Source organism: Euprymna scolopes, chromosome 19 (genome assembly GCF_053919585.1).
Source record: "Euprymna scolopes isolate OS-2025 chromosome 19, ASM5391958v1, whole genome shotgun sequence".
Classification (NCBI taxonomy): domain Eukaryota; kingdom Metazoa; phylum Mollusca; class Cephalopoda; order Sepiida; family Sepiolidae; genus Euprymna; species Euprymna scolopes.
Window position 1 is genome coordinate 14,329,373 of NC_136500.1, and position 27,007 is coordinate 14,356,379.

Below are 27,007 nucleotides of genomic sequence, written 5' to 3' on the forward strand. Positions count from 1 at the left end.
AGATCAAGTGACAACAAGTGCAAATCTACATAATTATATTACTTGTAGTTATTTAGGTAAATATCCAGATCCGCTACTACAGAACACCAACCACTCTAATTTGTTTTTTTATAGGTGATTGAGATCGCTGACAACGAATCTGATAGTCAAACTTGGGGCAAATTTACCGTTTGCATGGTATTAACCCCCGAACAACTTTCCACCATTTTGCAGCTTCCATTTACGCTACGCGCGCGCTGCAGCATTCATGCTTGCTTCACCTAGCAAACTGCCTTCTCACATTACAAAATTACGGACTGACAATTTTTTTAATGACTTACAGTTAAAGAAAAGTACAACATTGCGGGACTTTTTTTGTGTGTGTGTGTGTGTGTCTCGTAGTTTTTAATGTGGTTTACAAAAACATAAGCACCAAACATCTTCATGTTTTTCATTCTTTTTTTTTGCGGGAGGGGGATTCAATTATAGAACTTATGTGGCTTAAAAGGTGCCTTTGCAGTTTAGTTAATCGTTTTTTCCGTAAGTAACGCTCCAACATTTACCAATTAGAACACCATTTAACATTTTCCGAAGATTTTACTGTTTACATTGGGGGCACGAGCGGGGAGGGGCGAATGTGATGTTGATGTTACCGTGACATAGGTTGACATATATTCGGCGGGGTTTTAATAGTATTTTTTCTAATTTTTTATTTATAAAACCTTTTCCCAAACTTACCGTGTTAAAGAGGGAGTGAGGCGCCATCTTTAATTTTCCAATACATCGGTAAACACTGTATGTTTTTCGAGCTGAATAAACATGTCACATTGAATAAAAACACGAAAAATATATCCAGTTTGGTAGAAAAGTAACTTATCTTGCCTTTGATAACATTTATTTGTTATATATTTGTTTTTTTGAAAACTTTTTCGAATCTGTGTACAGTAATACAAACCAAATATGTTTATTAAAATAAAATATCCTTTATAAAATTTATAATTTATTCATTTTTACTTTTTTTTTATTGACTTTATTAATTTTGTTCGGGTTTATTTTCTATGAAATTTAATGTATGCTGCGTATTTGTTTATTAGAATTTCATTTTTTCGATTTAAAAGAGAGAGAGAGAGAGGGATAGTATCGGGAAAATCATTTCAAGGCACTATTTATTTATTGAAAGATGTAAATCTTTCAATAAATAAATAGTGCCTTGAAATGATTTAGTGCCCGCCATTTTTGTAGCAAAATGTAAGGATATGTAGTAATTCTTTTTTTGATTTTGCTTGCAAATATTTCGACATGAGTTTTTAATAGCTTGTTTTTAAAATTTGAAGTTTACTACATATTTATTTAGAAAGAAACGATATTTTAGAACGTAATTAAACTCTCCAACATTACGAAAAATAATCGGTTAAAAAATAATTATTGATGAAAACAATTATCGAAAGAAAATTTACCTAATTGAGTTGTTAGTTATCTCCCGTTGATAAACCTGTTTTATTACAAAACAATGACTTCACTAATTATAATAAATTTGTTATATTAAACAAAGGGACATAACTCTTGGGTCTTGTATAATAAACCGTCAAATATTTTTTACGATCTTAAAAATTGTTAGGTGCTTAATATGCAAAATAGCACTGTTCGAAATAGGAAAACGATATGCCAGGAAAGCTTATCTCTTGAAAATGTTTGTTTACATTAAAAAAAAAAAAAAATGACGGAAAAGTTTCTAGTCGAATTTTAGCAAATAAAAATGTCCGTAAATTATTTAGTTGGTTTCAACTGACATATTTCGCATCTTTCTCAATAAAGTACCGATTTTATTTGTAAAAATATTCTCTAGAAGTGAACAATTTCAAAATGTGCACAAATTTTCAGACCCATATTATCACATTGACATTTACTGAGTGCGTCTCTACGAGTATTTTGTTAAATTTTGAGGACATTTATTTTTATTGATTTAAAAAAGGGCATTTATTTAACAAAAACGAAAAAATAGTACAAAACAAAATGCTTCCAAAGGCAAGATAAATTTTCTCCTTACCTGAATAGGATTTTGGTGTTTTAACTTATTTTAAAGTATCTTTATTTAAAACATAAGTATTGTCTTGTTGCTAAGTTTTAGCGAAAACAAGATGGCTGACATCTAAGTGGATTTCTATCACTACTGTTTAAGTTTTTTTTTTTTTTTTTTTTTTAAACATTCATTTACCAAATAAATTCAAGTGTTTATTACATTAATATTGCTACTCGAAATTATTATGAGTGGGGCCGTTATAACAGAACGGTTTTTTTTAAATTTTTCTTAATTTTTAATTGTAATGTTTTCTTTAAACGGAATAAATTAAATATAAAGAACGTTTGGTTTTGTAAGGAAGAAGTATTTATTAAAATGAAATCTGTAAAGTTCACGTGTCACGTAAGCCAAACCCCATCAATATAAACACCTAAATATACTTTTAGTTAAAGATGAATTTACTTAATTGAATTACGACCCCATTAAAAGACACCAACGATGACCAAAAAACATAAATCGATTAGATATAAAGAAATATACGCAATTTTATTATCATCACTTTTTACTTTTTTCAATTCAAGTCATTAACTGACAAAAATTTGCAAGTCTATAAATGGGCCACAAGTTTGTTTTTTTTATTTAAGAAAATCAAACATTATCGGACGATTCATCGAAGAAAAAAACCATGCGCCATCTTGTTTGAGAGGTACCGCAACTAACGACCCCTGGCGGAAATATGGGTCAACAAGGGCAGTATGCAGACCATCGAATATTTTATCAATCAAGTACTTTTTTTTTTTTGAAGAAGAAGAAGAAAAATAAATTTTACGATTTACGATCACCACATTATCAAGGCCAAGAGGCCACTCAAGGATAAGGGTTAAAGAGTGTACAGTAGAAATTGGACAATATAGTAATCATTAGTAATGAAAATTTGGTAAATTTGATAACTTATATGGAACGGCTCATCAAGAACTTATTTACGTTAGACTTGAACACAACCATATTGTAGTCAGCCGGAAAGCAGGAAAACGGAAGACAATTCCACAGGCGTGCAGTTCTAAGAAAGAAGCTTTGTTCACGGAATCTACATTTAGGTTTAGGCACAGATAAAGAGTGGGGGAATTATTGATAGTGTTTTCAGCTAGACGAGTGTTTCTTGTGAAAGTTAGGCGAGGGGGAACCATAGACTGAAGCTCAGTCGAACACTTTCCATGAAAATAACGATACATCAGAGACAAACTCGCAACATCTCTTCTGTGAGATAGAGGTTGCAAGGAAGAGAAAAGGACATCTCCTACGAGGCTACAACAAGAAACAAGTCCTTTCTAGCAGCTCCTGCTGAGATGTGGTAACAGTATTCCATCCTTGGACGTACCTGGCTCTTATATAGATAGAGAATTGCATCAGCAGTGAGATATCTACCGGATCAATAGAAAGATCCGACCATTTTTCCAGCGGCCTTGGCAACAGATTTGATGTACGTGTTCCATTTAAGATCAGGAGTAATGGTCAAGCCCAGAAGCTTGTCAAAACTTGAGGCCTCCTGAAGACGAGAGACATTAATTTCAATTGATGCCAGATGTGGATCAGAATCTTGATTATGTAAAGAGAGAAGCTTGGTTTTAGATGCATTAAAAGTAACCAGTCACTCCTTTCCCCATTGTACTACGTGCTCAAGATCAGAGGAGAGAGAATTGGAGAGAACTTGGTCGTTTACTGTCTTAGATGTGCTACCATAAATGGTTGTGTCATCAGCATAAATGTCTACAAATAATGTAAGGATGTGATTTGGAAGATCATTAATATAGATCAGGATAAGAGTTGGACCCAGGATGGAGACCTGAGGGACACCGGCATTAATACTGTGAGCTTCTGATTTTTGCCCCTCAACTACTACTCTTATGAACCTATCAGAAAGAAATGATTTAATAATTGAGAAGACATTTCCAGCAATACCATAGCTAGAGATCTTATGAAGTAAACCTTTATGCCATATCCTATCAAAGGCCTTAGATATATCAAGAGCAATTGCCCTAGAAAGGTTGCCTCCATCGAGAGATTTGCTAATCCTATCAGATATAACTGTAAGCACATCTGCTGTAGATCTAGCAGAACGGAAACCATATTGTGTGTCACTAAGAAGGTTATTTTTGTTGAGATGGTTGATTAATTCTGTATTTAACAGATTCCAGCAACTAACTCATGACGCACAGGAGACTTATTGGCCTGTACTAAGAGGCGGATGAGCGATGACCTGAATTCTTAAATACAGGGCATACTGATGAAATTTTCCAGGGAGATGGGAAACTATTCTCCTTAAGACAACGTTTAAACAGTTTTGTAAGTATGGGCGCTAGTTCATGTTGAAGTTTTTTGAGTACTATAATTGGAATACCGTCAGGGCCGGTTGCTGTACTGGAATCAAGGTTTTTGATTAGCTTGGCAACATCACGTACAGATATACGTATATCACATAGCGTGTTTTCAGATACAGGAGGAAATATTGTGGGTTGGCGGCCTTGGTCGCAAAGGGTAGAATTAGCTGCAAAGTTCTTGACAAAGAGTTTGGCTTTGTCTGATGCTGACGAGATTACCTCAGGTCCATTGATAATAGTTGGGATGGAGCACACGCTTCTGTTCAGGATTCTGTTTGCTATTTGCCAAAACTGGTGGGAACCAAGCCACTGCTCAAATACTTTGGACTTAACGGATTGAGCATACAACTCTCTTGCGTTCTTTATTACTTTACTTTGTATTTTAGATCAAGTGACAGCAAGTGCAAATCTACACAATTATATTATATATTGTATAATTAATATTTCTGATGAAACTTTAGTAAGAAAATGACGATGTTATAAGTGATGAAAACACATAATTCCATACTTTCAATCTACCACTAACCCTAAGTTCGGGTTTTAATAGAAAAAAATAAAAACTGGAAAGGATGCGTGTGACGGGTTTGTTAAAGTGAATTTCGCTGAAAATATTTAAAAGTCATATATAACTATGGAATTAAAAAAAAATACTAGCGGCTAATTGTATACAAGTTTTTACTTCAGTCGATGTATGCGCGAGTTTCATCGTGCGACAATTACAGATTCATGATATCATTTGTGAACGGTGTAGCACTAGTTAAGTTATAATCAGACGGTGAAAAATAAATGTTATATTGAGACATAAACAGTTTGTAGTTATGAGAGATGCGATTCGATCGAACGCCAAACAGTGATTGGTTTGAATAGCGACCAACTTTATTTCATTATTAAAATATTATTGAAATAATCAGCTTTCAGTTAATAATTTATTTCACAACTCAGGACAGTGGGGAGACTTGTCACTTAAAATGGAGTAACAAAACTTGACTGCAAATTATAGGACGATGTTGAGCTGTTTCCACTTGATCAAATATGCTGCATAAATAATTCCAAACAACTGAAATATGGAGAATGATGATTTTAAGGTCACTCGATCTCAAGTAAAAAATGATTACAGATAATGTAACATGTGAAGTTCAAGTTCAATAACTCTGAATTAATTTAACTAAGTTATCTCCCTTGTATTAAAATTAAAATTGAGACAGTAAAAGTTTAAAGACTTTCCCTTGCTTGATCTCTAATTTTAAAGTAGTTTTTTAATTGTTCTGAAATAACATGTACCATTTAAGATAAAATGCCTTTTTTCCAGGAATTCAAATAATTTTTATTAGAATTATTTTATGACCAGTCGTTGAAAATGTTATTTAATTATTGAAATAAACAGCAATTTATTTCAGAGCTCTAGTCAGTGGGGAGATTTTGTACTCAACTGAAGTAACAATAATTGACTGCAAATTATAGAATGATGTTTGCTTGTTGCCACTTGATCATAACATGCAAAATAATGACAACTAAAATGTGGAGAATGATGATTTTAATGTCACTTGGTCTCAAGTAAAAATCCCTTGTATTAATTATTCAAACTGAGACAGTAGTAGCCTAAAAAAAACTTGCTGTCACATGATCTCTCATGAGAACTAAATAAAGAAAGAGTATTTTTAACAATAACTACAGGTGTATGTATCAAAGTTTAAATAAAATTATTTGAAAATCTTAACTTTACAGATTGATACGTTCGTTTGACAGAATTCGGGGAAAAAACATCAATAGATCAAATAAACACCGCATATATATCCTATTTCATGAAATAGGTTTGTATGTGTATGTATATTTACGTGTTGAGGTGTCTGATTGACCTATTGGATACCATCGTGGCCTTTGAATCGGACATATAGACATGTCCTGATCGTTTTACACTTGGTAAAAGTATAAACCAGCAATATTGGTCATTTTTTACTAAGGACAACAAAAGGAAAACGTTTTCAAAAAAACTAGATTACAAATAAATGTTAACGTGAAATTTATTGGGTGGGTTTCTATCAGTATTTTGTTGAAATATTGAGCAATTACACAGACTTCAAAAGATATGACACTCTCGTTTCGGCCATTTCTTTTATAGTTCTCCCGTAACATTGAACACTTTTTTTTCGAAATTTGTAATCGCTTTAAAATAAATTAAGCCACAATTACTGTACACATAGATTCGTTTAAAAACCAAATATATAACAAATAAATGTTATCAAAGGCAAGAAGTGGATAATTTTCCAGCGTGTTTATCTAGAGTCTAGATCGACAGTCGACACTGTTTACGTTTGATCAGAAGTAAACTATGGAAGACCAAACAGGCCAAAAAAACTTATTTTTCAGTGACGAAAATTTCAATGTATTATTTAGCTGAGGCTGGCCAGTACCAGATGGGTGACCATTTGTGTGAGTTTGGTTTTTAATGTGTATGTGTGTGGGGGCCAGACTCCCCAAAATGGGGTTGGGGGCAATTTAAAGCAGAATAAAAAAAAATTATTTCAGCGCGTTTGGTCCACCGTAGTCGAAAGGCGGCAAACGTTTTCAAACGGGATCGAAAAAAATGATGCTATTTTTAACACAAAGGGCACAACATTTATCGAATCTTTTTTTTTTTTTTTGTATCGATTCTTCAAAGCATGTCCTGTTTAATAATGGTCATGCATTGCGGCTCGCTAAAAAAAATTGTTAATTTATTTATCAAAGATTTTAAAATGGCTTTTTTCGTATAAATATTAAAAAATTTTTTTTTTGTTTTGCTTAACTTAAATTAAGTATTTTACTTAACATATTCACCGAATTTCACACTTCAAAACTCAAAAGCAGCATCATTAAACACAATCGAAGTTCTGATATTCAGACGTCAAAATAAGGTATGCAAACAATTTTTTTTTAAATCTATAACTCTGTCCCTTACAACAACACAATATATTTTGTTCAGTTTCAGGTGATTATTTTAAGCATATTTGTTCCCACTTCAAAACAAGGGGGGTTGTAAGCAAAAAAAAATATATATATATATAAATATCGTTTATGAAAAATAAGTACACTGTTATAAAGTTCATTCTTCTCTTAATAATCGCTGAAAATTTCGTATTGATCGGACAATTACCTGATTTTTGGTAGATTTAAAAAAAGACGGTCTGTCAAAAAGTACTGACCTTCCCCGTCCCCCAGTTTTGGCGGTGCCTTGTAAACACTGCATATTTTTCGAGCTGAATAAACATGTTAAATTGAATAAAAACACAAAAAATATATCCAGTTAGGTAGAAAAGAAAGTTATCTTGCTTTTGATAACATTTATTTGTTATATATTTGTTTTTTGACAACCTTTTCGAATCTATGTGTACAGTAATACAAACCCAAAAATCTCTTTAGACAGAATAAACGAAATCAAAACAAGATGGCGACTGACTTAAACCGCATGTCAAGACATTTTAATTTACTTCAAACGAAATTCAAATGATGAGGCTAAATTTTATATTAAATCTACTGAAAGAGCGTTAAATAATGAACGAAAAAACATATTTTATAAATAATCAAAAAAGTCAGAAAGAAAAAATCGCATTAAGTAAAGATTGACGAAAAACATTTCGAGAAAATTGGAGTGGCCCTGAAAAGGGCCGTTTGTGTTGTGTCAATGAAATAAGAGAATTTACTTGGCAGCTTTCTGGGTCTTCTTGGGAAGAAGTACAGCTTGGATGTTGGGAAGGACACCACCTTGGGCAATGGTCACTCCGGCCAAGAATTTGTTTAATTCTTCGTCATTACGGATGGCCAATTGCAAGTGACGGGGGATGATTCTCGATTTCTTGTTGTCTCTCGCAGCATTTCCAGCCAACTCGAGAACCTCAGCGGCCAAATATTCCATGACGGCAGCCAAATAGACGGGTGCACCGGCACCAATTCTCTCAGAATAGTTACCCTTGCGGAGGAGACGATGGATACGACCAACGGGGAATTGAAGTCCGGCACGGGATGAACGAGTCTTGCTCTTTCCCTTGGCTTTACCTCCTTTACCACGACCAGACATTTTTAGGTTTGTGTTTGCTGTTTCAAAAACTCAAACGATTTACTTTACAAAACGCACGAAACTTGCCTTAAATACGGACAGATCGGCTCCGGCAAACTGACTGCTGATTATTTTACCGCCGCTTTCACACAACCGCTTTCTTTTTTTGTCTGTTTTAAGTGCTTTCACAAGTTGTATAGTTTTTGTTGCTAGTTTCTGACCAATCAAATGAGAGAAAATTTTGATTTATTTTACCGCCTACACAACGGCTTTCTTTTGTCTGTTTTAAGTGCTTTCACAAATTGTGTAGTTTTGTAGTTGCTAGTTTCTGACCAATCAAATACGAGAGATTTGAGAGAGAATATCTTGATTGTTGCTGGGAGCCGGTCTGTTTCGTATAAATAGGGAAGGGAAGAAGTTGCCTTTATCATTTCTAAATTGGTCGAAATGGCTCCCCCTACTGAAGTTAGCAAGAAAGGCGCTAAGAAAGCCGGTAAGGCTAAACCTGCCCGTGATGGCAAGAAAAAGAGAAAGAAGAGGAAGGAAAGTTATTCCATCTACATTTACAAAGTAATGAAACAAGTTCATCCTGACACTGGAATTTCTAGCAAAGCCATGTCTATTATGAACAGTTTTGTGAACGATCTTTTTGAGAGAATCGCTAATGAAGCCAGCCGTCTGTCCCATTACAGCAAGAAAAGAACACTCAGCAGCCGTGAGGTCCAGACCGCTGTCCGTCTCCTTCTCCCTGGTGAGTTGGCTAAACATGCTGTCTCTGAGGGAACCAAAGCTGTCACCAAGTACACCAGCGCCAAGTAAAAAGCGTTTCCTTCCAAAGAAAACAAATTCCCAAAACGGCCCTTTTCAGGGCCACACATTTTTTCACGAATGTTTCTTCACTTTCTATATTTTAATGCGATTATTTACAGTTTAGATTTCATAAATATTCCCATCTCTTTCTATGGAGTAAATATTACTTATATTTGTTCACGATTAGGGAAAGAAGGTCTTAAATTATATTTGTATTTTTTTTATTTGTGAACTTGTAAATTTAAGTCAATCTTAATACAAATGTTAGCATTTCCGGGTTTCTATTACTGTACACATAGATTCGAAAACGTTGTCAAAAATACAAATATATAACAAATAAATGTTATCAAAGGCAAGATAAGTTACTTTTCTACCAAAGTGGATATCATTTTTTCGGGGTTTGTATTACTGTACACATAGATTCGAAAAAGTTGTCAAAAAACAAATATAGAACAAATAAATGTAATCAAAGGCAAGATAAGTTACTTTTCTACCTAACTGGATATAATTCACGTGTTTTTATTCAGTGTAACATGTTTATTCAGCTCGAAAAACATGCAATGTTTACCGATGTATTGGAAAATTCAAAATGGCAGCCGACTGTCTCTCGGAGAGGGTACGTTTGGGAAAAGGTATTATAAATAATAAACTAGACAAAATACTATTAAAAAACCATCGAATATATGTCAACTTATGTCACGGTAACATATATTGAGCGAATTTCTAACAGTATTTTGTCTAGTTTATTATTTATAATACCTTTTCCCAAACGTACCCTCTCCGAGAGACAGTCGGCTGCCATTTTGAATTTTCCAATACATCGGTAAACATTGCATGTTTTTCGAGCTGAATAAACATGTTACACTGAATAAAAACACAAAAAATATATCCAGTTAGGTAGAAAAGTAACTTATCTTGCCTTTGATAACATTTATTTGTTCTATATTTGTTTTTTGACAACTTTTTCGAGTCTATGTGTACAGTAATACAAACCCTTTTTTCGTGTTTTTATTCAATGTAACATGTTTATTCAGCTCGTAAAGCATACAGTGTTTACCGATGTATTGGAAAATTCAAAATGGCGTCCAACTCTCTCTTTAACACGGTAAGTTCGGGAAAAAGTGTTATAAATAATAAATTAGACAAAATACTGTTAGAAATTCGCTCAATATATGTTACCGTGAAATAAGTTGACATATTCGGTGGGTTTTTAATAGTATTTTGTCTAGTTTAGACGCCATCTTGAATGTTCCAATACATCGATAAACACTGTATGGTTTTCGAGCTGAATAAACATGTTACATTGAATAAAAACACGAAAAATATCCAGTTTGGTAGAAAAGTAACTTATCTTGCCTTTGATAACATTTATTTGTTATATATTTGTTTTTTTGACAACTTTTTCGAATCTATGTGTACAGTAATACAAACCCAACTAAGCTTGCCTTTGATAACATTTATTTGTTTTTTGACAACTTTTTCGAATCTATGTGTACAGTAATACAAACCCGCATTTCCTGTATTGTTTTTATTTGAATTTATAAATTTTTTCCAGCTTTCTTATTCGTTATCCGTACAATCACATTAAAAAAAAAACAACCGCATTATAATATGCACTTAAATATTAACTGAAATGTTTTTGTTTTGGATTTTAACGGGCATTCATTTAACGTCTGAAATTTTTAAAAAGTAAGCTTTTAAATAATTAAAGAAAAAATAGAGCTAATACGTAATCAATGCCAACCAAGCAAGTAACCAACTTTAAAAGTTTTTAAAAGATAAATTCTACTCATTCTAAATTAATCGTTTCTTCTAATGTGCGAATATCTTTGAATTTTCTCTATTGTCTATCCGAAGTTCAAATCTTAATTTCGGAGTTCAGTTCTTGCATATCATATAGAATCGAAACAGCATTTAAAAGATTACACCCCTTGTTAAATCGACAGAAAAAACTTAGTTTTTGTCCAAATAAATAGATTAATCTTTAACTCATCGTCGAAATTTCAAACATTCGCCGCAAGTTTTTCTTGTGTTCACCTGAATCTAGACAGTTTTTCGAACCGCATAAACGTTTTAAAGTGAGTAAAGCCACAAAAACTTTATCAGATAGGTAGAAGAGTAACTTGTCTTTAATAACATTTATTTGTTATTTGAAATTTTTTCGTACCACGTGTATTGTAAAACAAATCCCCATTCTTTTATTTCTTATTTTGAAGTTTTTGTCGAGTCTTCAAAGACATAGCGGCCATTTTTTCATGTTCATCGGTAGCGTTCAATGCTTGCTTTTCGAACAGAATAAACATTTTACATTAAAAACAATATTGAAATCTTATCCAGTTATAGAGAAAACGAACTTATCTTACATTTTCTAACATTTATTTGTTATATATTTGTTTTCTGGGAACGTTTTTTGTATCTGGATTGTAAAACAAAGCCAAAAGGGGTTACAATACTTGACTTAAAAAAAAAATGTTTTTGATAGTTTGCTGCGGACGTCATGTTGCCTATACTTCTGCATTATCCTATGTAATATTGTATTACTAATATATGCACACAGACGTACATGTGCTGTGTCATACACACAGGGGTCACAGAAAAATCATTTTATTTTTATTTCAATAGAATTTATTCATTTTACCTATTTTGTTTTTGTTTTTATATTTACCTTATTAATTTTGTTCGGGATTATTTTCTATGAAATTTGCTGCGTATTTGTTTATTAGAATCTTTCGATTTCGATGTGAGAGAGAATATATATATTAATTCCGTTTTCGAGAATCAGGAAAATCATTTCAAGGCACAATTTCCTGCCATTTTTGTAGCAAACTGTAAGGATATGTAGTAATTCTTTTTTGACTTTGCTTGCAAATATTTCGACATGAGTTTTTAATAGCTTGTTTTTAAAATTTGAAGTTTACTACATATTTATTTAGAAAGAAACGATATTTTAGAACGTAATTAAACTTTCCAAAATTACGAAAAATAATCGGTTAAAAAATAATTATTGAAAGAAAATTTACCTAATTGAGTTGTTAGTTATCTCCCGTTAATAAACCTGTTTTATTACAAAACAATGACTTCACTATTACTATATTAAACAAAGGGACATAACTCTTGGGTCTTGTATAATAAGCCGTCAAATATTTTTTAACGATCTTTAAAAATTGTCGGGTGCTTATTTATATTGAGATATATGCAAAATATTACAGTTCGAAATAGGAAAACTTATCTGTTGAAAATGTTAGTTTACATTAAAAAAAAAAAAAAAAAAAAAAATGACGGAAAAGTTTCTAGTCGAATTTTAGCAATAAAAATGTCCGTAAATTAGTTTTTCAACTGACATATTTCGCATCTTTCTCAATAAAGTACCGATTTTATTTGTAAAAGTATTTTCCAGAAGTGAACAATTTCAAAATGTGCACAAATCTCAGATCCATATTGTCACATTGACATTTACTGAGTGCTTTGCTTCTCTACCAGTATTTTGTTAAATTTTGAGGACATCTATTGATTTAAAAAAAGGGCATTTATTTAACAGAAACGAAAAAATAGTAAGAAACAAAAAACAAAATGTAACCAAAGGCAAGATTAATTTTCTCCTTACCTGAATAGGATTTTGATGTTTTAACTTATTTTAAAGTATCTGTATTTAAAACATAAGTATTGCCTTGTTGATAAGTTGGAGCGAAAACAAGATGGCTGCATCTAATGGATGGATTTCTATCACTACTGTTTAATATTTTTTTTCCAAACATTTATTTATTAAATAAACTGAAATGTTTATTAAAATAATATTGCTACTCGGAATTATTATGAGTTGGGCAGTTATAATAGAGAACGTTTGGTTTTGTAAGTGTTTATTAAAATGAAATGTCACGTGAGCCAAACCCCATCAATATAACCACCTAAATATGCTTTTAGTTAAAAATGAATGTACTTAATTGAATTACCACCTGATTAAAAGACACCAACGACGATCAAAAAACATGAATCGATTAGATATAAAGAAATATATGCAATTTTATTATCATCACTTTTTTTTTTAAATTCCAGTCATTATCTTTGAGAACTGATAAAATTTCCCCACTTTATTTTGACTTGCCTAAAAACAATATTATTTAAAATTATAGGATTTTTTTTTCTTTTTGAGTGATATAAATAATGTTTTAAGTGCTTTCACAAATTGTGTAGTTTTGTAGTTGCTAGTTTCTGACCAATATTTGAGAGAGAATATCTTGATTGTTGCTGGGAGCCGGTCTGTTTCTTATAAATAGGGAAGGGAAGACGTTGCCTTTATTCGTCGAAATGGCTCCCCCTACTGAAGTTAGCAAGAAAGGCGCTAAGAAAGCCGGTAAGGCTAAACCTACCCGTGATGGCAAGAAAAGGAAAAAGAAGAGGAAGGAAAGTTATTCCATCTACATTTACAAAGTAATGAAACAAGTTCATCCTGACACTGGAATTTCTAGCAAAGCCATGTCTATTATGAACAGTTTTGTTAACGATCTTTTTGAGAGAATCGCTAATGAAGCCAGCCGTCTGTCCCATTACAGCAAGAAAAGAACACTTAGCAGCCGTGAGGTCCAGACTGCTGTCCGTCTCCTTCTCCCTGGTGAGTTGGCTAAACATGCTGTCTCTGAGGGAACCAAAGCTGTCACCAAGTACACCAGCGCCAAGTAAAAAGCGTTTCTTTCCAAAGAAAACAAATTCCCAAAACGGCCCTTTTCAGGGCCACACATTTTTTTCACGAATGTTTCTTCACTTTCTATATTTTAATGCGATTATTCACAGTTTAGATTTCATAAATATTCCCATCTCTTTCTATGGCGTAAATATTATTTATATTTGTTCACGATTAGGGAAAGAAAGTCTTAAATTATATTTGTATTTTTTTTATTTGTAAGCAGATTTTTATTTGTGAACTTGTAAATTTAAGTCAATCTTAATACAAATGTTAGCATTTCCGGGTTTCTATTACTGTACACATAGATTCGAAAAAGTTGTCAAAAATACAAATATATAACAAATAAATGTTATCAAAGGCAAGATAAGTTACTTTTCTACCAAACTGGATATAATTTTCGTGTTTTTATTCAATGTAACATGTTTATTCAGCTCGAAATGCATACAGTGTTTACCGATGTATTGGAAAATTAAAAATGGCGTCCAACTCTCTGTTTAACACGGTAAGTTCGGGACAAGGTGTTATAAACAATAAATTAGACAAAATACTGCTAGAAATTCGCTCAATATATGTTACCGTGAAATAAGTTGACATATTCGGTGGGTTTTTAATAGTATTTTGTCTAGTTTAGACGCCACCTTGAATGTTTCAATACATCGGTAAACACTGTATGGTTTTCGAGCTGAATAAACATGTTACATTGAATAAAAACACGAAAAATATCCAGTTTGGTAGAAAAGTAACTTATCTTGCATTTGATAAGATTTATTTGTTATATATTTGTTTTTTTTTGACAACTTTTTCGAATCTGTGTGTACAGTAATACAAACCCAACTAAGCTTGCCTTTGATAACATTTATTTGTTTTTTTACAACTTTTTCGAATCTATGTGTACAGTAATACAAACCCGCATTTCCTGTATTTTTATTTGAATTTATAAATTTTTTCCAGCTTTCTTATTCGTTATCCGTACAATCACATTAAAAAAAAAAACAAAGAACAAAAAAAAAACAATCGCATTATAATATGCACTTAAATATTAACTGAAATATTTTTGTTTTGGATTTTAACGGGCATTCATTTAACGTCTGAAATTTTTAAAAAGTAAGCTTTTAAATAATTAAAGAAAAAATAGAGCTAATACGTAATCAATGCCAACCAAGCAAGTAACCAACTTTAAAAGTTTTTAAAAGATAAATTCTACTCATTCTAAATTAATCGTTTCTTCTAATGTGCGAATATCTTTGAATTTTCTCTATTGTCTATCCGAAGTTCAAATCTTAATTTCGGAGTTCAGTTCTTGCATATCATATAGAATCGAAACAGCATTTAAAAGATTACACCCATTGTAAAATCGACAGAAAAAACTTAGTTTTTGTCCAAATAAATAGATTAATCTTTAACTCATCGTCGAAATTTCAAACATTCGCTGCAAGTTTTTCTTGTGTTCACCTGAATCTAGATAGTTTTTCGAACCGCATAAACGTTTTAAAGTGAGTAAAGGCACAAAAACTTTATCAGATAGGTAGAAGAGTAACTTGTCTTTAATAACATTTATTTGTTATTTGAAATTTTTTCGTACCACGTGTATTGTAAAACAAATCCCCATTCTTTTATTTCTTATTTTGAAGTTTTTGTCGAGTCTTCAAAGACATCGCGGCCATTTTTTCATGTTCATCGGTAGCGTTCAATGCTTGCTTTTCGAACAGAATAAACATTTTACATTAAAAACAATATTGAAATCTTATCCAGTTATAGAGAAAACGAACTTATCTTACATTTTCTAACATTTATTTGTTATATATTTGTTTTCTGGCAACTTTTTTGTATCTGGATTGTAAAACAAAGCCAAAAGGGGTTACAATACTTGACTTAAAAAAAAAAAATGTTTTTGATAGTTTGCTGCGGACGTCATGTTGCCTATACTTCTGCATCATCCTATGTAATATTGTATTACTAATATATGCACACAGACGTACATGTGCTGTGTCATACACAGGGGTCACAGAAAAATCATTTTATTTTTATTTCAATAGAATTTATTCATTTTACCTATTTTGTTTTTGTTTTTATATTTACCTTATTAATTTTGTTCGGGATTATTTTCTATGAAATTTGCTGCGTATTTGTTTATTAGAATCTTTCGATTTCGATGTGAGAGAGAATATATATATTAATTCCGTTTTCGAGAATCAGGAAAATCATTTCAAGGCACAATTTCCTGCCATTTTTGTAGCAAACTGTAAGGATATGTAGTAATTCTTTTTTGACTTTGCTTGCAAATATTTCGACATGAGTTTTTAATAGCTTGTTTTTAAAATTTGAAGTTTACTACATATTTATTTAGAAAGAAACGATATTTTAGAACGTAATTAAACTTTCCAAAATTACGAAAAATAATCGGTTAAAAAATAATTATTGAAAGAAAATTTACCTAATTGAGTTGTTAGTTATCTCCCGTTAATAAACCTGTTTTATTACAAAACAATGACTTCACTATTACTATATTAAACAAAGGGACATAACTCTTGGGTCTTGTATAATAAGCCGTCAAATATTTTTTAACGATCTGCAAAATATTACAGTTCGAAATAGGAAAACTTATCTGTTGAAAATGTTAGTTTCCATTAAAACAAATAAAAAAAAAATGACGGAAAAGTTTCTAGTCGAATTTTAGCAATAAAAATGTCCGTAAATTAGTTTTTCAACTGACATATTTCGCATCTTTCTCAATAAAGTACAGATTTTATTTGTAAAAGTATTTTCCAGAAGTTAAAAATTTCAAAATGTGCACAAATCTCAGATCCATATTGCCACATTGACATTTACTGAGTGCTGTTTCTCTACCAGTATTTTGTTAAATTTTGAGGACATCTATTGATTTACAAAAAGTGCATTTATTTAACAGAAACGAAAAAATGGTAAGAAACAAAATGTAACCAAAGGCAAGATTAATTTTCTCCTTACCTGAATAGGATTTTGATGTTTTAACTTATTTTAAAGTAGCTGTATAACGTGCGTAGACATTTTGTAAACATTGTTTTTAAAAAATAATACTTCTATTATGTTTTAAACGACTGTAATAGTTTATTTTGGAAGTATATTTCATAAAGAAAATTGACAACCCACTTTAAAAACAGAAATTACGAGTTTTATTCGCAGTTTTTTGTTGGGGGTGTCAAAAATTCCGCCATTTGCACGATTCATGTTTTGGATCAACCGGATCACGTGACTCTTCTGGCGGCCATGTTGTAAGCCCTAACAGTATTTTTGGAGATTACCCCTTGTTGATAAGTTGGAGCGAAAACAAGATGGCTGCATCTAATGGATGGATTTCTATCACTACTGTTTAATTTTTTTTCCACACATTTATTTATCAAATAAACTGAAATGTTTATTAAAATAATATTGCTACTCGGAATTATTATGAGTTGGGCAGTTATAATAGAGAACGTTTGGTTTTGTAAGTGTTTATTAAAATGAAATCTGTAGAATTCACTTGTCACGTGAGCTAAACCCCATCAATATAACCACCTAAATATGCTTTTAGTTAAAAATGAATTTATTAATTGAATTACCACCTGATTGAAAGACACCAACGATGATCAAAAACATGAATCGATTAGATATAAAGAAATATATGCAATTTTATTATCATCACTTTTTTTTTTTTTAAATTCCAGTCATTATGTTCGAGAACTGATAAAATTTCCCCACTTTATTTTATTTTGAATATTTCCCCAGATAATTTAACTAAAATTCTTGCCTAAAAACAATGTTATATAAAATTATAGGATTTTTTTTCTTTTTGAGTGATATAAATAATTTCAAAACCTGGATACCATATTTGCTCAAGACAGAATTATAAATAATGAAAGTTAGTACATGAGGACTAATACTTTTGTTATAATTGTAAAATTATTTTTAAGTCTGAGGTTTTTAAACAGAATAGCTAATTATTCATGTCTGCAATGAAAAAAAAATAAGCGAATTATACAGAATAATGAAAAAAGGGTTTTAAAAAAAAACATCAAATTAGACGTTATGAAAAGATAAACGCATAAAAGTTAGATTTGGAAAAATACTTTTCGGAAAAAGTTGGTGGCCCTGAAAAGGGCCGTTTGGTTTGGTTCGTTTTGCCTTGGGTCAAATAATGGTTTAACCTCCGAATCCGTAAAGGGTTCTTCCTTGTCTCTTCAGAGCATAGACGACATCCATGGCGGTGACAGTCTTCCTCTTGGCGTGTTCGGTGTAAGTGACGGCATCACGGATGACATTTTCAAGGAAAACTTTCAGGACACCGCGAGTTTCTTCGTAGATCAGACCAGAGATACGTTTCACACCACCTCGACGGGCAAGACGACGGATAGCGGGTTTCGTGATACCCTGGATGTTATCACGAAGTACTTTACGATGACGCTTAGCGCCTCCTTTTCCTAAACCTTTTCCTCCCTTTCCGCGACCAGACATCTTGTTGTCAATTGAAGTAGTAGTATGAAAATACTAATGTACGGCGGACAACAAATCAAATTCACTATATATAGGTCTCCGCACAAAATCCGGCGGACCTAGTTGAAAGCACCCCACGTGATTCTTTATTACCAATGAGAATAAAGGGAAATATTTGAACATTTTGCGCGCATATAACAAAGGAAAGTAGCATCAGCAGGAGCTGATAACAACCCATATAAAAAGGTGTAACGGTCGTGCTGGTGAAATTATTTCATCATTTGAAGTAGTAGTTGTTTCATAATGGCTCGTACTAAGCAGACCGCTCGTAAATCCACCGGAGGAAAAGCTCCTCGTAAACAGTTGGCTACCAAAGCGGCGCGTAAAAGTGCTCCAGCCACTGGTGGAGTGAAGAAACCCCATCGTTACAGGCCCGGTACTGTAGCTCTCCGTGAGATCAGACGTTATCAAAAATCCACTGAGCTTCTCATCAGGAAACTTCCCTTCCAACGTTTGGTTCGTGAAATCGCCCAAGACTTCAAGACCGATCTCCGTTTCCAGAGTTCTTCTGTGATGGCTCTTCAGGAGGCCAGTGAAGCTTACTTGGTTGGTCTTTTCGAAGACACCAACTTGTGTGCCATCCACGCCAAACGTGTCACCATCATGCCGAAAGACATCCAATTGGCTCGTCGTATCCGAGGCGAGAGAGCTTAAATTTATTATCTCTCTTCATATTCAAACGGCCCTTTTCAGGGCCACAAATTTATTATGAAAGTTTTTTTTTACTCTTGTAATTTAATGCGATTTTTATGTTTTATAAGTTTTCTATATTCTGTTATTGACTTTTTTCAATGTGATTTTCCCCTTTAGGTGTATTTATAGGTGCCACAACATTTTTCGACATCAATTGTTCTTAGGCAATTTATATTCATTCATGATGCTCGGCTCTAATTTCCGCATTTCCTAATAATCTTCGTAAACGAGTTTATTTCTGTGTTTGTATTACTGTACACAAATTACAAAAAAAGTTGTCAATACCAAATGTATAACAAATAAGTGTTATCAAAGGCAAGATAGATTACTTTTCTACCTAATTGGATATGTTTTTAGTGTCTTTATTGAATGTAACATGTTTAATCAGCTCGAAAAACATGATGTTTACCGATGTATTTGGAAAATTGAAAATGGCGCTTAAGATAAAATAATGTTAAAAACCCATGGAATATATGTCACGGTAACATATTGATCGAGTGTTTCTAACAGTATTTTGTCCGGTTATATAGTTTTAACTCCTTTTTCCAAACTTACCTTGTCAAAGAGAAAGTCGTGTGCCAAGTTTAATTTTCCCATACATCGGTAAACAATGTATGTTTTTCGAGCTGAATAAACAGGTTACATTAAATAAAAACATCCAGTTAGGTAGACAAGTAGCTTATCTTGCCTTCCTTTGATAACATTTATTTGTTATATATTTGTTTTATGACAACTTTTTCGAATCTGTTCACAGTAATAAAAACCCTGACTTATTAAATTTATTCAATAGCTAAAAGTATTTTATTTTTCATGGAATAGAAATGCATTTTAGTTTTAGTAAACTTACATTCTTTCAAAGTTGACAAATCTATTAATTTGTTGTCTGCCTAAGGACATGCCTGAAGTTAATCATCTAGCAAGAACAAACTGATATTCCAAAAGTTGCGTTTATACATATTAACCTATTCGAGCCATTACTTGGTGACAGGTAAAAACTGTCAGCCAATTTGGCGATTCCGTCTGAATAAACTTTGCATGATTTTTGACACCAAATATTTCCTATGAGGTTTCACCGAGCAGTAGATTGAATAGATTAGTAATAAACTGCAATTTAAAGTAATTATTATAAATACTAGGCACCGCCAAAAATGGCCGCAAAATCAAGTTGTTGTTGTTTTTTAAAACTAAATAACATTTATTAAAATCCATTATTTCTGAGTAACTTTTTTTTTTCCAGAAAGATAAAACCCTGAATTTTATTATATAGAAAACAGAATAATGTAAAACTTTTTCTACTATTTTTAATTCAATTTTAAATGTTAAATTTTCCCAAAAAGTTAACAATTGTTATTTTTTGTCTTGCACAAAAAACGTACTTAAATATTAAAAAAAAAAGGGTTTTTGAAATAATTTATTTATTCATTTATTGTCTAACTAAGATTTAGGATGATTTTCTAAGAGAATATGCAAAAATATTATAATATAAGTACCTGAATTTCAAATAATTCCACTTATTCATATATGTAACCAGATATTTCGCGTCGCCGAAGAGTTCAGATCGACTCTGTTTACGTTTTCTTTCGATGAGACGAAAACTAAAACCAAAAAAACTTATTTTTCAGTGACGAAAATTTCAATGTATTATTAAGCTGAGGCTGGCCAGTACCAGATGGGTGACCATTTGTATGAGTTTGGTTTTTAATGTGTATGTGTGTGGGGGCCAGGCTCCCCAAAATGGGGGGGGAGGGGGCAATTTAAAGCAGAATAAAAAAAATTATTTCAGCGCGTTTGGTCCACCGTAGTCGAAAGGCGGCAAACGTTTTCAAACGAGATCGAAAAAAATGATGCTATTTTTAACACAAAGGGCACAATATTTATCGAATTTTTTTTTTTTGTATCGATTATTCAAAGCATGCTCTGTTTAATAATGGTCATGCATTATTCGGCTCGCTAAAAAAAAATTGTTAATTTATTTATCAAAAATTTTAAAATGGCTTTTTTCGTATAAATATAAAAAAAAATTTTTTTTTGTTTTGCTTAACTTAAATTAATTATTTTACTTAACATATTCACCGAATTTCACACTTCAAAACTCAAAAGCGGGATAATTAAACACAATCGAAGTTCTGATATTCAGACGTCAAAATAAGGTATGCAAACAATTTTTTTTTTTTTTTTTTTTTTTTATCTATAATTCTGTCCCTTACAACAACACAATATGTTTTGTTCAGTTTCAGATGATTATTTTAAGCATATTTGTTCCCACTTCAAAACAAGGGGGGGTTTTGTAAGCAAAAAAAAATATATATATAAATATCGTTTATGAAAAATAAGTACACTGTTATAAAGTTCATTCTTCTCCTAATAATCGCTGAAAATTTCGTATTGATCGGATAATTACCTGATTTTTGGTAGATTTTTAAAAAGACGGTCCGTCAAAAAGTACTGACCTGCCCCCCCAGTTTTGGCGGTGCCTAATAAATACCTACAAAAAATGTTGATGTACCGTAAAACAAAACAACAGAACCATACCGTTAAAAGAATCTTATCAAAACTTTAAAAAGAACATATCACTCGTATGTCAGCTACAGCATGAATTAATAACTCTAAATCCAAAGATAATCTGCATAAAATGACTCAAAGGGTTGATCTGCCGTACAATCCAACAACCAAACCTCATCATTTTTGTCCACTGAGTGTCATTCGCAAATATTCTCTATTTATATACGTTATTATTATGTTTACTAAATTCAAATTTTATATGTTTCTGTTCATTAGAAAACTATTATACTAATAAGAAAGATAAAATAAAGTATTTTAAAAATAGTTTCATATAAACTGTGTAAAAAGAGTTTAAGCAAGAAAATAAAAATATTCCAATTATAGAAGAAATTGTAAATAAAACATTTAAAATATATTATCCCATCCAAAAAGACATTTAAATAATGAAATTATAACAATAGAAAAGTTTTATTTTATTATTTGTAATACAAACAAATATAAATTGCCAATTATCTTTTTTACAGTAAATTATTTTATGGCGAGATATATATCATTGGAAATGTGTTTCTAATGTTATTTAACTATTAAAATAAAATCAACTTTCAATTAATAAAAAGTGTTGTCACTTGTACTGAAGTAACAAAAAATGTTGGCTGGAACAACTGAAATGTGGAGAATGGATGACTTCAATATCACTTTATCTTAAATAAAATAAATAAATCTTTACTTAAAAGGTTCGATACCTCAAAAATTATTTAACTAAGTTATTTCCCTTATATTTCCCAGATTATAAAACAGACAATATTATGACTATATGACAGCTGTTGTGGAGAAAAAAAAAAGGCGTACGAAAGATTATTTTAAATGATTTTGTGTGTACATTAAAGTTTTCTTTACAGTTGAAATAAAATATTTTTCATTTATAATTTATGAGCAAAGTTAGTCGAAAACTCCACAAATAAACAGAAATAAACACAAAAGCATTAATTGTAGACGAACTTATTTAATAAAAAGGGATTTTTTAAAAATACCAAAGCTTCTTGCGTTAAAAATATCTTTTCATTTTAGATTTCCGTATTTAATAGGAATTACATAAAAGATAAGTAAAAATAGATATTAGATAAAAATACTACAGAATAAAATGAATTATTTACAAATGTTATTTACTTTACAGATTGATACAGAATTTATGGATGTGTGTAAAAAATGGTTGTTATGAAATGTATTTAATCAACAATTTTGTTTTGATAAAATTGATATTTTTCTGGATAGTGCAAAAAATATTTTAGAATGAAAATCCAATAACATGCAGCAAATATGAGTTTATTAACATTTCTATGGAAATGGTGTCCATTATATTTAAAATAAAGAAGAACCCAAATGAGATAAATTAATAAATACCAATAAATGCTCTGAAAGTAATATTGTGCTGCATAGTTCAATACTGATAATGAAGTCACATTGTAAGAGACAAACTTTAATTTACTTTGCCCTGCTTCATTTGAATGTTCATTTATTATGTAAAATTTCATCCACTTTTTTTTGCGGAGGGAGGAGGGGGTTAAAAACCATGCACTTCGAAATTACTACGCGTTCTTTTCTCACACCATTACAACAATTATCATATATTATCATAAAGATATGTGAAAGTGAAAACGAGGCTACATCAAACTGTGGCCAGTCATTTATTCTTGTTCCGAGTTGCCAGATGATCTTTTATAAGCGAAAATTAGTGAATTTGGCATTTTTTTTTTTTCACATTTTAGCCTTTAAAAGTTATTTGGCTTTTTCCAAAGCGTAAAGTATGAACTAATTAAGAAAGGAACAAGCAGAATATTATACAAATAGGATTTTGAAGGTTGAATCGTTTAGTCATTAAATCATTGGTTGAATAAAATCGTCACAAAACCATAACTAAGAAGGTTTGAATCTCTATAAAATATAAATACTTCAAATCTTGTAATATTTGCGAATTGGTCAAGTATTTCAAAAGCCAAAAAACGACCTATTTGACAGTTTAAATGCTTACAAGTCTTGTGTTCCATCTTTGTCCATATTATTCCATTAGCTTTATTTACTTTGTATTTTAGATCAAGTGACAGCAAGTGCAAATCTACATAATTATATTACTTGTAGTTATTTATTATGCGTTAGCAAGGCGTGATAATAAAAAGGCGTTTTTTTTTTTTTTTTATTCTCGAAAGAATATTTATAAGTTCGGGTTTTAATAGAAAAAAATAAAAACTGGAAAGGATGCGTGTGACGGGTTTGTTAAAGTCAATTTCGCTGAAAATATTTAAAAGTCATATATAACTATGGAATTAAAAAAAATACTAGCGGCTAATTGTATACAAGTTTTTACTTCAGTCGATGTATGCGCGAGTTTCATCGTGCGACAATTACAGATTCATGATGTTATTTGTGAACGGTGTAGCAGCAAGCATACGTTATAAGTATGAGATATTATTTAGTTAAATTATAATTAGACGGTGAAAAATAAATACTTTATTGAGATATAAACAGTTTGTAGTGATGAGAGATGCGATTCGATCGAACGCCAAACAGTGATTGGTTTGAATAGCGACCATCTTTATTTCATTATTAAAATATTATTGAAATAATCAGCTTTCAGTTAATAATTTATTTCACAACTCATGACAGTGGGGAGACTTGTCACTTAAAATGGAGTAACAAAACTTGACTGCAAATTATAGGACGATGTTGAGCTGTTTCCACTTGATCAAATATGCAACATAAATAATTCCAAACAACTGAAATATGGAGAATGATGATTTTAATGTCACACGACCTCAAATAAAAAATGATTACAGATAATGTAACATGTGAAGTTCAATAACTCTGAATTAATTTAACTAAGTTATCTCCCTTGTATTAAAATTAAAATTGAGACAGTAAAAGTTTCAAGAAGACTTTCCCTCGCTGGAACTCTTAAATTTAAAGTAGTTTTTAAATTGTTCTTAAATCACATGTAACATTTTAGATAAAATGCCTTTTTCCAGGAATTCAAATCATTTTTATTAGAATAAATTATTTTATGACCAGATATATGTCGTCGAAAATGTTATTTAATTATTGAAATAAACAGCTTTCAGTCAATGACAATTTAGTCAGTGGGGAGATTTTGCACTTAAACTGAAGTAACAATGATTGACTGCAAATTATAGGATGATGTTGACTTGTTGCCACTTGATCATAGATGCAAAATAATGACAACTAAAAGGTGGAGAATGATGATTTTAATGTCACTTGATCTCAAGTAAAAATGATTACATGTGAAGTCCGATCTCCCTTGTATTAATTATTCAACCTGAGACAGTAGTAAAAGCAAAACTTAAAAGCAAAACTTGCTGTCGCATGATCTCTCATGAGAACTAAATAAGGAAATGTTATCAAAGTCAAGATAAGTTACTTACCTACCTAAGTAGCGGTTTCTATTTAATGTAACATGTTTGTTCAGCTCGTAAAACATACAGTGTTTATGATGTATTGGAAAATTGAAAAAAAAAAAAAAAAACCCAAATAATTGATTCCCTACTAAATTATTTGCAACGCTGTTATTTGTTCACGAACTTTTTGCGATTAAACCACTTTAATCAATTGGTTTATCATTCAACTTCTGGATCTATTTTAAGTTAAAAAGAAATCGAAATGACCATTTATAATTATATTATAATGATGTCGATTAAAAGTCTGTATTTTCGTGTTTGCCATTGGAAACAGTTAATGCAAGCGCGTTATGGAGAAACACAACAAAAATCTCTTTAGACAGAATAAACGAAATCAAAACAAGATGGCAACTGACGGGTTTGTATTACTGTACACATAGATTCGAAAAAGTTGTCAAAAAACAAATATATAACAAATAAATGTTATCAAAGGCAAGATAAGTTACTTTTCTACCAAAGTGGATATATTTTTCGTGTTTTCATTCAATGTAACATATTTATTCAGCTCGAAAAGCATACAGTGTTTACCGATGTATTCGAAAATTCAAGATGGCGTCTGATTCTCTCTTTAACACGGTAAGTTTGGGAAAAGGTGTTATAAATAAAAACCCAGATAAAATACTGTTAAAAACTCGCTCAATATATGTTACCGTGACATAGGTTGACATATATTCGGTGGGTTTTTTATAGTATTTTGTATAGTTTTTTTATTTATAACACCTTTTCCCAAACTTACCGTGTTAAAGAGAGAATCAGACGCCATCTTGAATTTTCTAATACATTGGTAAACACTGTATGTTTTTCGAGCTGAATAAACATGTTACCTTGAATAAAAACACGAAAAATTTATCCAGTTTGGTAGAAAAGTAACTTATCTTGCTTTTGATAACATTTATTTGTTATATATTTGTTTTTTGACAACTTTTTCGAATCTATGTGTACAGTAATACAAACCCAAATTTTATATTAAATTTTCTGAAGGTGCGTAAAACAATGAATGAAAAAAAAAAAAAAAAAAGTAATATTTTATAAAGAATCACAAAGGTCAGAAATAAAAAATCGCATTAAGTAAGATTCACGAAAAACATTTCGAGAAAATGTGGCTGGCCCGAAATGACCATTTATAATTATATTATAAATATGATGTCGATTAAAAGTCTGTAGTTTCAGGTTTGCCATTGGGAGCAGTTAATGCAAGTAGGTTATGGAGAAACCCAACAAAAAATCTCTTTAGACAGAATAAGCGAAATCAAAACAAGATGGCGACTGACTTTAACCGCATGTCGTATGACAAGACATTTTAATTTACTTCAAACGAAATTCAAATGATGGGGCTAAATTTTATATTAAATCTACTGAAAGAGCGTTAAATAATGAACGCAAAAAACAAAAAAATAATATTTTATAAATAATCACAAAAGTCAGAAAAGAAAAAAATCGCATTAAGTAAGATTGACGAAAAACATTTCGGGAAAATGTGAGTGGCCCTGAAAAGGGCCGTTTGTGTTGTGTCAAGGAAATAAGAGAATTTACTTGGCAGCTTTCTGGGTCTTCTTGGGAAGAAGTACAGCTTGGATGTTGGGAAGGACACCACCCTGGGCAATGGTCACTCCGGCCAAGAATTTGTTTAATTCTTCGTCATTACGGATGGCCAATTGCAAGTGACGGGGGATGATTCTCGATTTCTTGTTGTCTCTCGCAGCATTTCCAGCCAACTCGAGAACCTCAGCGGCCAAATATTCCATGACGGCAGCCAAATAGACGGGTGCACCGGCACCAATTCTCTCCGAATAGTTACCCTTGCGGAGGAGACGATGGATACGACCAACGGGGAATTGAAGTCCGGCACGGGATGAACGAGTCTTGCTCTTTCCCTTGGCTTTACCTCCTTTACCACGACCAGACATCTTTAGGTTTGTTTGCTGTTTTTCAAAC

General features: G+C 31.6%; 4 protein-coding genes and 2 pseudogenes across 4 annotated transcripts; 3 read left to right on the plus strand and 3 right to left on the minus strand.

Moving 5' to 3' along the window:
- Positions 1 to 7,857: 7,857 nt before the first annotated feature.
- On the minus strand, positions 7,858 to 8,546 carry LOC145240121 (histone H2A-like). The gene has a single exon (XM_080103734.1). The coding sequence runs from the start codon at positions 8,429 to 8,431 to the stop codon at positions 8,054 to 8,056; it is 378 nt and encodes a 125-aa protein (XP_079959860.1). The 5' UTR covers positions 8,432 to 8,546; the 3' UTR covers positions 7,858 to 8,053.
- Positions 8,547 to 8,709: 163 nt separating this feature from the next.
- On the plus strand, positions 8,710 to 9,310 carry LOC145240122 (histone H2B, gonadal pseudogene; annotated as a pseudogene).
- A 4,195-nt stretch (positions 9,311 to 13,505) lies between these two features.
- Positions 13,506 to 13,925, plus strand: LOC145240123 (histone H2B, gonadal pseudogene; annotated as a pseudogene).
- Positions 13,926 to 16,717: 2,792 nt separating this feature from the next.
- On the minus strand, positions 16,718 to 18,420 carry LOC145303432 (histone H4). Its single transcript, XM_080144765.1, has one exon. The coding sequence runs from the start codon at positions 18,369 to 18,371 to the stop codon at positions 18,060 to 18,062; it is 312 nt and encodes a 103-aa protein (XP_080000891.1). The 5' UTR covers positions 18,372 to 18,420; the 3' UTR covers positions 16,718 to 18,059.
- A 206-nt stretch (positions 18,421 to 18,626) lies between these two features.
- On the plus strand, positions 18,627 to 19,079 carry LOC145303431 (histone H3). The gene has a single exon (XM_080144764.1). It carries the CDS (start codon positions 18,654 to 18,656, stop codon positions 19,062 to 19,064), a length of 411 nt encoding a protein of 136 aa, XP_080000890.1. The 5' UTR covers positions 18,627 to 18,653; the 3' UTR covers positions 19,065 to 19,079.
- Positions 19,080 to 26,078: 6,999 nt separating this feature from the next.
- LOC145240125 (histone H2A-like) lies at positions 26,079 to 26,984 on the minus strand. Its single transcript, XM_080103735.1, has one exon. The coding sequence runs from the start codon at positions 26,977 to 26,979 to the stop codon at positions 26,602 to 26,604; it is 378 nt and encodes a 125-aa protein (XP_079959861.1). The 5' UTR covers positions 26,980 to 26,984; the 3' UTR covers positions 26,079 to 26,601.
- Positions 26,985 to 27,007: the final 23 nt, after the last annotated feature.

Excerpts from the sequence above, each read along its gene's own strand:
- LOC145240121 (XM_080103734.1), bottom strand. The coding sequence starts at position 8,431 with ATGTCTGGTCGTGGTAAAGGAGGTAAAGCCAAGGGAAAGAGCAAGACT.
- LOC145303432 (XM_080144765.1), bottom strand. The coding sequence starts at position 18,371 with ATGTCTGGTCGCGGAAAGGGAGGAAAAGGTTTAGGAAAAGGAGGCGCT.
- LOC145303431 (XM_080144764.1), top strand. The coding sequence starts at position 18,654 with ATGGCTCGTACTAAGCAGACCGCTCGTAAATCCACCGGAGGAAAAGCT.
- LOC145240125 (XM_080103735.1), bottom strand. The coding sequence starts at position 26,979 with ATGTCTGGTCGTGGTAAAGGAGGTAAAGCCAAGGGAAAGAGCAAGACT.